Below are 14,494 nucleotides of genomic sequence, written 5' to 3'. Positions count from 1 at the left end.
AGCAGGGTCAAAAAAAGACCGGGTACTGGTGGCCTTGCCTTCCTCAGTGGAGAGTCAGAAAACACTAACAAAAGCTGATCAGGGACAAGGGTCCATTCAGTCATCAAACACTTAGTAAGCACCTACTGTATCCCTGCAGGCACCGAGCATGTAGCAGCAAACAAAACTGATAGAAACCTCTTACTTGGGGTGGGGAGACGGATGGACAAGATAAGGAAGTAATATGTACAAGATGTTAAGATGGTGCTAAGGAGAAAACCAAAGCAGAAAAAAAAGGCTAAGAAGCATATGGCCGTGTGGGTGTATTGGGCAAAGAAACTGCGAGTTAGCCCAGGCAGCCAGAGGACTCCCTAAAAAGGGTGACGTGGGACTCTTCTGTGAAGGATCCCAAAGGTAAACAGGCTCACATCATCATTCAGAGTCACAAAGACAACCAACGCAAAGGCGAGTCACTGGACTATTAAAAACTTAGAGAAGACAGTGGGTAAAAGGGGTACTTTGGGATAAATTCTAACTCTTCAAGCTGGTAAATCAGTAAGTATTGTCTACATTTTCAAGAGATAAGAAGCAAATGAGCTGCTGTTAAGACAGTCCAGAGAGGGCTAGGAAGATGGCCCCCAGGAGGCAGGACTAAGGAGGCCAGGAACAGCAACTTTGTACCTTACATGTTTCTGCCCAGTTTGATTTGTGATAATGTAAGCCGCCTGGGAAGTAAAAGATACTTTTGAAGTACCTCAAGTATCATTCCAGAGGCTGGAGTGCTTTAAGAGGTTCACTCCCTCTCTCAAGTTTTATTCAATGCAACAGAGTGTGAGCTGAGAATTTACTTTCTGATACATTTGATGGGGCTGCTATCTGTCTCCAGGCCCCACAGACAGACTACAACAAACAGGGTTCAGTTACTAATTTAAAGTCTGCCTACAAACTGACACTGAAGCCTGGCATGGTGGCATGCGCCTGCCAGGAGCTCAAGGCCAGCCTGGGCAACACACCGAGCGAGCGAGACCCCAGTTCTTTAAAAACAAACAAAAAACGAAAAACGAACCCTTGAAAGTGAGCCCCACTCATCACCCCATCTTCCAGGTACCTGGAGCTTGGAGAAGGTGCTGTGTCAACATGGTGGGGAACAAAGGTGCAATCAACAGTCTCAAAGTGGATGGAAATCAGCGTCCAGGGCCCATCCGGGTGCTCCGGAGACAGAGAAAAGGGGAGTGGGGGAGGGGGTTGGTGAAGGAGAAGCGGAGTGGATGCTGCCAGAGAAAGGAAAGAGGGCCTGGTGCAGGAGGGGCAGCCAGGCTTCTGCTCTGCCGACGTGGCGCGAAAGCAGCCACAGGCGACACCCACGCGAGCGGGCATGGCCGTGCACCAATAAAAACAGGCCGCACTGGCAGTGGCCGGACCCAGCCCACGGGCCAGCCTGCCGACCCTGCTATAAGCACAGGCAGCAGCCTGCCCCCTGGGCCCGTCTCCCTGTCTGCACAAGAGGGCTGTGGCGAGAAGAAAACGTGATCCTGCGCACGAAGGGCTGGGCAGGAAGTGCTTGATAGATGGCACGTGTCCCCACAATTAGGAAGCGCTTTATAAATATCTGCCATCGTCAGGAGCCTCCGCGGCCATCCTCTAAGAGGCTTAAAGAGGGAGGAAGGAAAAGGGGAGAAGGTGAAGACTCAGGAAAGGAGAAATGCAGAGGCAAAGAGGAGCCGCAGGCTGAGGGAATCGGAGGTGAGCGTCCCTTCAGAATGAAAAGCTTCTACTGCTGTCAACGCCCGTCACTTCCCCACTAGACTGCAAACCACTCACAGGCTCAGGGCCAGGGTCCCGGCTCCAGGGAAGCTCTTGCTTCAACCGAAGCACACCCACGCTTGTGCACGGCTCACCTCCTGTGGCCCCTGGAGCTCCCAGGACCCCCATATTGCAGGGTAGAGGGGTCACCAGCCCAGCCAGGACTCTCCTGACCCTGAAGCGGTTCGCTACAGCAAGTCCCTCATTCCTTTATCAACACATCACTCAAGAAGTATTTCTCGAACCCCTGTGATGTGCCAGGCCCCGGGCTTCACACTGGGGACTCAGCAGTAAGAAAAGCAGATGCGGCCCCAGCCCTGATGGCGCTCACCGGACCACCACCTCACTCTCCAATTCCACACCACAGTCTCCCCGGCACTCACTTGCCCAGGAGGGCTTCCCTGACCATAAATTGGGTGAGTTCCTGCCTCCGCCCCGTCACACTGCACCCTCAGGAAGGCCAGGGCCCCCACGCCACAGGTGACAGAATACATGACTGAGGCACTCGTGCTGAACCAATGACAGTCTGAGGCTTGAAGGGAGAAGGAAGACACGGAAGAGAAAACACAGTGGTGACATGAGCTCCCGCATTCTGTCTGCCCCAAATATTCGGAATTCTTCACACAGCACCCCCAAGCAAACACAGGGCCAGTTGGCAACTTTCTGATCACTCACCAGCTGGCTGACTTCACCTTTCCCACCCGTGCCCACCTAGCTGTGCCCCCTGGCTGCTTCCCAGAGCCCGGGGCTAAATCACAACACGACAGACCACCACCACCTCCTTCAGTTTTTCCTACAACTAACTCAACAGCTGGAGGTGACGCGGCTCCAGTGCCCCCACGCCGAGGGACGGAACCTCACGGTTGGGGGGTCCTGCTGCTCCTGAGGGAGGGGTGGAGCCTGGCCGTGGGAGGAGTGAAGTCAGACGGGTCCATGCTGTGGGCACTCAGGGCTTGGGGCCACTCACCGCGTCTGGGCTTGGGGAAGCTGTCGTGCAGCCAGAAGACCACCTTCTCCACGAAGTGCTGGATGTCACATTGCTCGGGGCCGCGCACAAACACCATCCAGTCGTGAGTGAACCCCTCCGTGGTGGGCTTCTTGCGCAGTTGGGCACGGTGCCCCAGCTCTAACCTCACCTGGACGGTGCACTGGAGGGAGAGAGAGGCGGGGAGACCAGGTCAGCACACGGCTCCAAGCAAGGGACCATCCCCTCACCCACAGAGAACTTTCGATAAGGACCTCCAGCAGTGCTCTACGCTCTCAACCCAGTGAGGAGCACACAGCTTCCCAGCGTGCCAGCCCCTTGCCGCAGACGCCCCGTGCCTTCTCCCCTCCGTACTCCCACACAGGCCCTGCGTCTCCTCCCATCCACCCCCTCATCCTCAATTCCACCCGCACAGCCTCCTCACCAGTCCCCAGCTCAGCCCAGCTCACTCCCGCCTCGGGGCCACTGCACTGGCCTAGGATGCTCTGCTCCTGAGACTTCCCACGCTGGCGCCTCTTGTCACTGGGCTCTCAGCTGGACCGTGCCTCTGCAGGGAAGCCTCCCCGGACCACCGATCCGAAAGCATCCACCACCGCTCCCATCACTCTTTATCATAGAGGATGCTCTTCCCAGCACTTACATTATCAAAAGTCATCTTGCTGATGGCTGTCGGTGTCTCTGCCACCTAAGCTTGTTGACACCAGCATTTTCATTCCCACGCACGCATCACAGCGCCTCCCGGAGGCCCCTCTCCTTCCCCTAAGTCATCAGCTACAACACTGGCTTTCAGTTTCAAGAGCAGAATGGGAGGTTCCCAAGGAGAAGGCAGAGGCCAGCCTGCGGCCCCCTGGTGACTGGTCCCAGGTGGACCCTTGGCCTGGGCAGCCCAGCCCCCTCCGCTAAGCGAATGTCATATCTGACACTTAGGTCTGAAATACAAGGCAGCTCAGGCCAGTTCCACGCTACTGAACACAAAGCCGCATGCCTTCAAAGCACTCTTCATACCTAGGTTGGCCAAAACCACCAACAGGGAACCTACAGTAAACATCCACCCTGCTTTGTAAAAACCTCCCTGGACTTTTCAGATACGGCCCTGACACCTACTATCAAATACAAGAATGTTACAAAATAAAGCTGCGGCCAAGTACACACTTGCTTCTAAGTGCTGAGATAGCCAGGAGACAGCCAGACCGTGGCCTGAGTCCCACGCCCTCGCCTGACAGAGCCGCCCTCCTGGGCCCCAGACCAGACAGCTCCCATCTGCACTTTCCACGCCATCGCTCGGCAACTGGCCAGGTGTGTCCCAGTGGCTGCAATCCCTCCGGTACCTGTCTATTCTTTGGCATTCCGAGACCCCGTTCAGACCCCGCCACCTGGCTGAGTGCCCCGGCGCCTGGCCGGCCTCCCTCCCTCTCCGTCCCCCTCTCTGAGATCTCAGTTGTCACGCGATTGGAGCCACTGGGGCAGGCAGATCCTATCGCCCCCACCCCCGCCCGCCATGTTAAAGCTTTCCAAGGCTTGTCACTTCCTCGGTAGGAAGCCCGGGCCCCGTGTACATCTTCCATGCGTGTATTTCCTCGAGTCTGAGACACTCGTCTCTTTTCACGTCCTAACCCTTTTGAAGTCAGAGTCCAGCCTGCACCCACAGGAGCACACGTGCACACACACAGAAGCTGCGCCTGAGTTGGTGGCACTGTCTTGGTATCTCAGAGTCCCGGAACTGAGGAAATGCAGGAAACGCACGCATTCCAGCTCAATCCTACAGCCAGCCCCAGACACACCAGGAACATCCACCCCTATCTCTCTTCACCTCTTCTAGTGCTGCAGCCTGGGTGCCCTAAGCTCGTTTCAAAACCCTACTCATCTTGAGTCCTGGCTCACACACCGCCCGCCCTCCTTCCAGGGCCCTTTCTGGTAGCCACACTGGAGAGCAACCCTGAGTCCTGGGCAGCTCCACGGGAGCCCATGCATCCCACCCCCCGCTCCTGGGTGGTTGACGGCAGCCCCCAGGGCCCCTGTGAACTCTCTGAGAGCAGGGACTACGTCTCGTTCGTCCTCTTAGCCTCTATCTTGAAACCACGGGACAGGAGGCCTGGACGATGCTGGATTAATTAAACCAGAGAGCCTCTCAGGTCAGGGAGTTCTGAATGCTGCTCTCGGAGAGGGCAGGGCCACAGTGGCAGATAAGGACAGGCCAGTTCCAGAGTGTGGAAGAACTGGCCGGAGGGGCTGAGGGCTCTGTGCGCACAGCAAGTTAGGTATAAGAAATGAGGCAGAGGTGTGCAATTTGTATTTGGCGACTTAAAAAGTAAATTAAAACGTACATGATATAAATACACAATTTTTGTCAACTAAAAATTAATTTTTAAAAAGAAATGGGGCAGAGGGGCTTCCCTTGGCTCAGGACGATTATCCCTCTGGAGTTCCCTGGGAAAAGAGGGTAGGGACTCCCTAGGGACCAGGCACACTGCAGGGGGTGCCTGGGATCGGGCCAGAGTGTCCAGGTCGGACACAAAAGAAATAATCCGTGGTAAGTGGATGATGGACACGGGAAACGGGCTCAGAGTCAAAGACCCCCGGCCCTCTGTGTACCGCCTGGGGTGCAGGCAGAAAAGGACAAATGGCAAACTAACGGCAACTCAAGCCCATGAGGAGGCAACCAGAGGGAGTGGCTGGGAAAAGGGGTGAACACGGCCTGAAGCCAGAGAACTGACAGGACCCGGGGGTGGAGGACATTCAGGTGACTCCAAGATCCGGGCAGCAGGGACATCGACATCGACAACCTCAGTGTGGGAAGAAAGTGGGGATGGATGGAAGACCAGGCACTCTCATAAACCCCGGAGCTGCGGATTCATGAGGATCTTAGGTAAAAGTACCCCCACCAAACACACGAGGTGAGGGCTGAGCGTCGGCACAGCAATACTCAGGCCAAGCGCAAGCGTGTCTATCTGAACAGCACAGCATTCCAATAACCCAAAACAACACTGACATTAGCCCCAATCGGCTGTGATCACCCTCTACGCTTACACGCGTGGGCCTCTGCCTTTTTCTCTAGAAAACAGGAAGGCAACCCCTGTCCCGCTGGGAGCACTACAGGTGAAAACTAAATCGACATATACATCATGGGAACAGCACCAGGATGTGGGAGAATGACCCCTGCTTCTGTGGAGCTGACTCCCACACAATGACAGCGTCTCCTCGGAATCACTTATTCACTGACCCGGCCACTCAGCCCTCGGCCGACTTCCCGGCATTTTTGATGACAGGGAGTTCCTACTCAGGGCACGCAGGCGGCAGAGCAGTTATTGTGAAAGAGTGAAAGACCGCGGTTCCACTGGAGAGGGGGAGGATGGAAGCACCAGAACTCCGCCGCAGTGGCCAAAGTAAACAGGAAGGTTCCGAGGCAGCGATGGGTAATCTTCGCAGCCGGCAGGCCAGGCCCAAAGCGCTGCCCGGGCGACATCGATGCCCTGGGGGCTGGCGCCAACTTGAGCCTCAACACCCACGGTTAAGGGCACACCCCAGACTCAGCCAACAGATGCGAAGTTCGGGGGCCTGGCCTGCTGCACCCAGGGGACTGTGGAGCACTGAGGGGGGCACTCCCCGGAAGGGTGGGATAACACAGAGTCTCTGCTGCTGTAGTAAAAAAGGAATCACGGATTCAGTAAGACGCTCAAGCCACGTCAACGGGAGGCAAGAAGCGGAGCCCCGGCCAACGCCTTTGACTTGTCAGGTCACGATAATTTATTAGCACAGCTAAGCCAATTCCATAGCCAAGGGTAACCACCCCCCTTCCCCCACGCCACCTGGACTCTTTCCCTGGCCATTAGGACCAAAGAATTGAAGCTAATCAATTAGCTGTCTCTCTAGGAAGGGTGCCTGGCTGCAGAGGTTAACTGACAGGCTCTCTAGAATGTCTTAGAATGAATGCATCTGACTGGTCAGTAGCTCTCCCCCAACTTTATCCCAGCAAGTTCCTTCAAGGCACCAGGAACGCCTGCTGCTGGGAGGCCGCTTTTTTGGAGCCTCTGGACTGGATGGCTGGAAACAAGCCGGGGCGCTTTGGTCTCGAGGATTTCCACTTCCCTGCACCTCTGGGATCACCCTGACACCCACTCCCCAACAAAAGCCCTGGATAAAGGGGAACCTTCCAGGACTGTCCCGGAAAGAGCTATCCATCACTGCTGGGAAATCACCTGAAAGACAGCGGACGGAGGGATGGGCACAAGCGCTCCAAGGGCCATCTGGGGACAGTTAGGCTTGGGCAGAGGGCCTCAGCTGGGACACTGCCTTCTCTCCAGGCCAGCTGGCAGAGGGCACGTGGAACCAAAGGGCCCAAATCCCAAATCGGGCAAACCAGGCAAACAGGCCCTCGAGAGCAGCTTCCCTGCGGCTTTCTCAGTGCAGCGTGTGCATCTCCCCAGGTGTGGGCTGCAGCGGCCCTCGCCCGGCAAAGAGCCCCGAGCCAGCCACGTTCCAACAGCTTCACACAATTCCTTCAGCCCGTGCACCGCACGCACTTCCTGCAAGCCTTGAAGACAGGCCTTCAACAACCAGTTTATCTGAAGGTTTCCCTGGTCTTGTGGTGGGAATTCTCAATAGATGCCCTGCCTCCGGGAACCTGCCCTTCGCCCAGTGGTGTCATGATGCCTGGAGTTTGGCTACTGCATCTAATTCCCTCGTAGGCAACCATCCGCCCCGCCCCCCGCAGGAGGGGAGAGCACTGAGGAGTCTTTTCCCCTTTCAGCCTGAATTGGTTTTGAGGTCCTCCTGGGCTGAGCACGTGCATGTGTGTGAGCCACACACGCACACACAGGAAAAGGTGACGAGGTTCGGGCAATCCCACGGAGACCCAATAAAACACCCTGCGGAACCTTCTCCTGCCAGGTCCGGTGGGGGGCCCTCAGTGGTAACCACTGAATTCGAATGTAAGAGAGACCGGGAAAGATGGGTACCCCTCTGTGACAGCCCTCTGAAGCGGAGAGCTGCCCACCCAGAGGGCAGGGGCCTCTCACTGACAGGTACATGGGGCCCTGGTCCCCTGACTGCTGGCACACTGGGGCTGGGGGCCAGCACCTCCACCCTTCTTCTGGCTGCATCTGTCCTAGTCCCTCTGACCCAAGGCACAATGACAAAGCGATGAGATGGCACTCAATGAATTTCTCTCTGGAAACTCTCTAGGAGAGGTGTGCAGACCACCTGGAAATGCAAATTCCCCTTTATAGGGCCTGCAGGTTCCTGGTAAGACTGACTCTCTGACCACACTGTCAGCGGAGGCCTGGGCCAGACTGTTTACAAACCAGGGGCCCAAAGCTGTGTAGACAGTGTACCAGGTATCTCCCAGGTTCTCCAGCGGGGAGCGGGAGGAGCCTTGGTGGACTTTCTGAATGCGTACAACCCCAATAAAAGCATCTGTCACCAGACCAGGTGGGCCTGGCTGCAAACGGACTGATTCCGTTACTTGTATTTAACCAGCAGCTGGCAAAGCTGAGTGCAAAACCTCCTGTGACGAACCACAACGGGCATAAAGGGAAATGGGACTCTGGTCCCTGCCCTCAACTGCTTCACAGTATAATCGCTTTAGGACAAAAAAACTGGCAGGTCAGCTTTCCAGGGAGAAGCTTCAGAGCTGGGAGCAGGCGGGAAATCCGTCACACCTCAGCCAGCGACCTGGGTAATTCGGAGCTTTTCGGGCAGGTTTGGGGAACCAGCAGAGTTGCAAGAGGAACTCTACTCAGCCTTGCCTGCTGGTAGGACTTCCTGAGACTGCATTTCCGCATCTGCGAAATGGGTCCCTGGCATCAGAGACAAACTTTCCCTGCTGAAGAACATCGCTGCGAGGCAGCTGCTCTCAAATCCAAACCCAGGAGAGCATGTGCAGGACCAGCAAGCAGCAATTCAAGTGTGGGGGTGCTCCCTGGTCCTTTTGAAGAACGTGACCGCCCAGATGCTGACACCACCTCCCAGCTCCCTAGGCAGCCCCAGGCCCCGTGACCTGCTCTCAGGCCCTTTCCCAATCTCTTCGGCATCTGCTCAGCCTTATCCTTGTCACGTCCCAGTCCCCTCCCCCGGCCCCAGCCCAGGAAACAAACCACACTCCTTCCAGACATAACCCTTAAGTGAGCAGGGAACTCGCTCATCCCCCTGCCAAAAAAAATACAAATACCACAGACAACACCAGCACAGACTTGGGGCGGAGGGGGAATCAAACATGCGGGTTACAGTTGGGGCAAAGCGAACAAGAAAGGCGTCTTCCTGGCCATGGGGAAAAGATGTCAATGTTGAGAAGCTGGGAGCCCAGAGCACAGTGGGAAATCCTGCTTCTAGGGGGTCTGAAAGTCCTAGAAAGTAAAAGAGAAAGGCAGAAAGAGAACCAAAGCTTCCCAAAGCCAGCGACTGGGTGGAAAGCCGTGCTCTTTCCCACTATACTGAGGCACTAACGTTTTGTGGCATCTGGGGGACTAGTGGGAGCGGAGGCCCAGGTTCTGCTGGATTCAAAGCATTTTCCCTGTGCCAAGAGTCCCGCAGGGACACTGACCGCCAACTCATCTGCTTGGGTAAAAGATACCATTCTCTCCTGTTTCTCCAGGGGCCTCCTGCTCTGAGGAAGGGACAGCGCCCTTGGGCCTCTCTCAAACTTGCATGAAGGCTTTGCTGGGGAAGGAGAATCAGACTTTGGGTCCAAACACACTTCCCTCTGGGAGCCGCTTCCCTTGCAAATACTTCTGCAAGGAGGGAGACCATCACCACGGATGGAACTTACGGCGATGATGGAAATGCCTCTGCACTGCCCGACACAGTGGTCAGTAGCTCAGTAATGGTGGTTACTGAGTGCTTAAAACGTGGCTGGTGAGATGGAGGAACTGAAGTTGTCATTCGAGTTAGTTTAAATCTCAATCAGCCACAGATGCTGGTGACTGTGGTACTGGGCAGTGCAAAGCCAGCTCTCTCCCACACCTGTCTACCTGAGTGAGACCTTTATCTCTCTCCGTCGCAGACCAGGAATGCCACCCATTTCCACCATCCCACTTACATAAGTGACAGCCACCCAGACCTCCAGGGTCCCACACATCACGAGGGGAACAGACACGCTTCAGCCTAGGACATCTCCGCCGGCGACTAAGGAGGGCACGGGCCACACCCTAAGCCTCTGTGTGCCCAAAGGGACTTGCCCGGAGTCGGGCTTCATTGAAAGTGGACACTAAAGGTACATTTCATTTGGGCTTTTAACTCGATACCAGATCACAAGCAACAAGCTCTGTCCCTTCAACGGAAATCAACTCACACCATGCTGTGGAAATCCACCAATCAACTGCTGCAAACTCTTCCTTACCTCTTAAGAGGAAGGCAGCAACATCCAAACCAGACGGGAAACCACTGGAATTGGGTACCAGAAGCATGAGCCACCTGTCTCCATGCCCCGGTGCCACAGGCGCCCAGATGGGCAGGAGGGAGGTTCCCTGCCCCCCACCCATGAAACCACACAGCCAGAGAGTGCCACCTTAGTGGCGCCAGCAGCCAGGGACGCCCCAACCTGCCCTTTCTAACGGCGGAGATTTCGGCTGCCACCCCCACAGCCCCACGACACCTTTCCTGGCCTGGTGCCCCTGAAAGCCAGGGCAGCCGGGGAGGAGGAAGAAATGATCCCATGTTGGGGGCCAGCAATGGTTCTGGACTTGAGGAAGAGGGGTACGGGCTTGGGTATTGGAGAAGAGGCAGCGCAGAGTTGGGTAAAAGGGGTACCAGGGTGCAGGAAGACCTCGTGTTTATGAGAACCAACACGGACCAATGGGGAGGGGCCGTCTGGAGCGTTTAGGGAGGCTGGGGAACCCACCCACCCTGGGTTTCAACTGAGACTCTAAGATCCTGGGGGAAAAAAAAACAGAAAATGAGGTGGAAGGAGGTCGAGAGGGTAGTGGCTGAGAGAGACATCAGGACTGATCAGGCTGAGGGGCGTGAGATGAAGTCGGAGATCCTGAAGGCGAAGGTTGTGCAGGAGACTGCAGGACTGTGTCATGACAAACCAGCCTGGGAGGGAGATCTGGACTGGGGTGAAATGTGGGAAAGCCTAAATCAGGATCCCACTGGACGGACAGGGCCCAAACTGAGGGCAACAGCAGGCAATCAGTGACTCAAAGGTCTGGGGCATCCAGATCAGAGAAGCAACTGCTCCTGGTCCTGGTCACAGAGCAGAGGGTCTGAAGGTGAAAGAGACAGCCCCACCAGGTCTAAGGCAGAGTGACCAGGGCCTGAAACTAGAAGGGGGCTGAGGCAGCAGAGTGGGTCAAAGAAGTCTGAAAAAGCAAGTACAAACAGAGGTGACATTCCAAACAGGCCTGAGTCCCTGCAGCAAAAGACAGAAGGCCGGGGTCCTAGGGAGTCTGAGGAGCTCAGGCCAGGGCTGGGGTTGGAGGAGAAAGGGTTGCTCTGGCTGCAGCTGGGGCAGGATCAGAGGGGAGAGAAGGCTCAGGCCCAGGTAGCGGGTGGGTGGAAATAAATCTTAGGCTAGGCCTGGGTTCAAGGAAGAGAGACGCCGCAGAGCAGGGTCTCAGGGGGCCGGGGACGCCTCGTATCTGAGCTGAGGTTGAAGGGAGGACAGGCAGCAGGTTGGGGACTCGGAGTCTGAGGCGACTCCGGGCCAAGGGTCCAGACAGGAACGGAGACAGTGACTGGCCCTGGACCCAGGGAGAAAAAGGTCCACAGGGCAGATCCCAGGGGTCCCGGGAGGGGTCTGGACAGGGCCGAGATCCCAGCAAGTGCCTGGAAGGAGCTCTGGGCCAGGCTGAAGTCCGGAGAGCTGTCTTGAGGTCCCTAAGCCGGACTGGGGTCCCCAGGGGCGTCCCAGGTGGATGCAGATCGGACTGGGGTTCCGAGGGGTCTCCCGGGGGACTCCGAGCCAGGCTGGGGGGGTTCCTAGGGGCGTCCCAGGGGGCTCCGGACCCGGCTCGGGTCCCGAAGGGGGTCCGAGGCGCCCTGGCCAGGCCGGGGTCGCGGATGGGGGAGGGGCGCCCCCGCCCCACATAAAGGCCCGGGGAGCAGCGGGCGCACACAAAGCAAGCGGGCGGGCGCGGAGCGGGGAGGCCGGGACTGGGGAGGGCCGGGCGGGCCGCCGGGCGGGAGGGGGCCGGGCGGGCTGCGCTGGGGCGGCGCGGCCGCTCCTCACCTGATTGTCCATGGCTGGCGCCCCGCCCCGCCCCCGGGCCCCGCGTCGCTCGCCGCCGCCGCCGCCGCCGCCGCCGCTCAACGCCGCCCCGCCGCCCTCATTGTCTGTCAAGCGCCGCCGCCGCCGCCGCCGATCCCGGCCGCCCGCTCGCCCGCCAGCCCCGCGGAACCGGAAACCACCGCCAGCCCGGGTCGCGCACCGATCACGGGCCCCCGCCGCCGACTAGGGCCCGCCGCATCGACTGACAGCCACCTGGGCCAATCGACGGCGCGGACGGCCGCTCGTGGCGCGGGACTTCCTGCCTGGCGGGGGCCTGCCGAGCTGCGGTCGGAGGGACGAAGCCCGCAGCCAATGGGAGGCCGGGACCGGAGGGGCGGGAGGAGGGAGGGAGGGAGGCGCGAGGCGAGCCTGGCGGAGGGGAGTGCGAGGTGTGCGCCGCACGTGGAGGGGGGCGGGGGCGGGACGGGCGCTCCGCGCCTGCGCGCTGTGGCCCGCAGGGGGCGCTGCCTCGTGGCTGGAGCCTCCAGGGCGGGAGCGTTTCGGGGCTGCAACTGAGGTTACTGGTTCGAGCCCTGGGGAGGGATCCCCCAGGGCCCCCGGTAGGGACACTTTTGTTTCCTGACTGCATGATGCTGCTATGTGATGGAATGAGCCCTGGGCTCTGGAACTGGAGATGAATTTTTTTTTTTTTGAGACACGGTCTCGCTCTGTCACCCAGGCTGGAGTGTAGTGGCTCGATCTCAGCTCACTGCAACATTCATCTCCCAGGTTCAAGAGATTCTACTGCCTCAGCCTCCCGAGTAGTTGGGATTACAGGCGCTCGCCATTACACCTCACTAATTTTTGTATTTTTAGTAGAGACGGGGTTTTGCTATGTTGGCCAGGCTGGTCTCAAACTCCTGACCTCAAGTGATCTGCCTGCCTCAACCTCCGAAAGTGGAGATTAATTTTCTAATCCTGCATAATCCTTGGCAAACCTGGTCAGCCCCTTCTTCACCTTTCCCTGAGTCTCAGTTTGCACATCTGTAAAATAGGTTGAAGAAGAGTACTGTGTGATTCTTCATGCTAATTTGAATGATACAAATTTGAAACATTCAGATGACCCAAGAGAGTCACATGTTTTCAGTTAGACACGAAGAGTAAGTTCTGGTGATCTATCACACAACAAGGTGACTACATAATAATGTTATTTTATATTTTAAAATTGCTAAAAGTGGCCAGATGTGGTGGCTCACGCCTGTAATCCCCACACTTTGGGAGACTGACTGGGGCGGATCACCTGAGGTCAGGAGTTCAAGACCAACCTGGCCAACATGGTGAAATCCCATCTCTACTAAAAATACAAAAATTAGCCGGGTATGATAGCGGCTGCCTGTAATCCCAGCTACTCGGGAGGCTGAGGCAGGGGAATCACTTGAACCTGGGAGGTGGAGGTTGCAGTGAGCCAAGATCGTGCTACTGCACTCCAGCCTGGTGACAGAGCAAGACTCCATCTCAAAAAAGGAAAACAAACAAACAAACAAGAATGGAAGAGGAGGCCAGGAGCAGCGGCTCACACCTATAATGCCAGCACTTTGGAAAGCTGAGGTGGGCAGATCACGAGGTCAGGAGTTCGAGACCAGCCTGACCAACATGGTGAAACCTCATCTCTACTAAAAATACAAACATAAATTAGCTGGGTGTGGTGGCACATGCCTGTAATCTCAGCTACTCAGGAGGCTGAGGCAGGAGAATCACTTGAACCTGGGAGGTGGAGGTTGCAGTGAGCCAAGATCATGCCACTGCACTCCAGCCTCAGCAACAGAGTGAGCCACTATCTCAAAAAAAAAAAGAAAAAAAAAAGGATGGAAGAGGAAACACTTTCAGGTGTGCATACCAGAGGGCATACGAAGGACTAGGACTAAGCCTCTCAATTACACCAAGGTATCCATGATAGACCAGGGGCTAGGTGTGAGTCCCGCTGTCTTCCTGGAAAGGCTAAGAGAGGCCTTGGTAAAACACACCTATGTCCTGATTGAAGAGAGGGACAGCTGATCCTAGAGGATGAGTTTATCTCACAGTCAGGCCCTGATGTCAGGAGGGAGCTTCAGAAACAAGCTGTGGGACCAGATGGTACTTTGGAGGGCCTCCTGGGAGTGGTCACCTTAGACTTTGCAGTGGGAACTTGGAGGAAGTCCAGAAAAGAGAGAGGAGATACAGGAAAAAAAGGCAAAAGCTCTACTACCTGCCCTGCAGCTTCACAGACTCCATAGTCCCTGAGATGCATCTGTTGTCTGCTGCAAATATAGCAGGCCAGGCCACTTCAGGAGGAACTGTCTGGGCAGTGCGAGAAGGTCACCTCAACCCTGTCTGGTTTGCAATGGGGATCACTGAGGGGGAACAGCCTGTCCCTGGAGACACAGGTTGCTGGGTCCAGGAGCAGACTCCCAAATAGTCCGGCAAGACTGGTGGATTCTAGGGCTCCTCTCCCAAGCTCTGATGGTTCAGACCACTATTACCATCTGGGATCCCTGGGTGATTCTGGAAGTCGAAAGGAGGAAGGTAGACTGCCTTCTGGACTCTGG

The 14,494-nt window shown here is 56.7% G+C and overlaps 1 protein-coding gene across 1 annotated transcript in view; it reads right to left on the bottom strand.

Moving 5' to 3' along the window:
• The window catches only part of MLLT1 (MLLT1 super elongation complex subunit), a 72,365-nt gene extending 60,193 nt beyond the window's left edge, over nt 1–12,172 (bottom strand). Inside the window, exons 1-2 of the mRNA XM_023186722.2 lie at nt 11,931–12,172; nt 2,750–2,930 (exon numbers count right to left, since the gene is read on the bottom strand). Of these exons, the coding sequence (XP_023042490.1) occupies nt 2,750–2,930; nt 11,931–11,942 (193 nt within the window). The 5' untranslated portion in view covers nt 11,943–12,172. The remainder of the gene's footprint in view (nt 1–2,749; nt 2,931–11,930) is intronic.
• Nucleotides 12,173–14,494: the final 2,322 nt, after the last annotated feature.

Source organism: Piliocolobus tephrosceles, chromosome 21 (assembly GCF_002776525.5).
Source record: "Piliocolobus tephrosceles isolate RC106 chromosome 21, ASM277652v3, whole genome shotgun sequence".
Taxonomy (NCBI): domain Eukaryota; kingdom Metazoa; phylum Chordata; class Mammalia; order Primates; family Cercopithecidae; genus Piliocolobus; species Piliocolobus tephrosceles.
The sequence above is the reverse complement of the archived record's forward strand: the minus strand, read 5'-3'. Positions and strand labels throughout refer to the sequence as shown.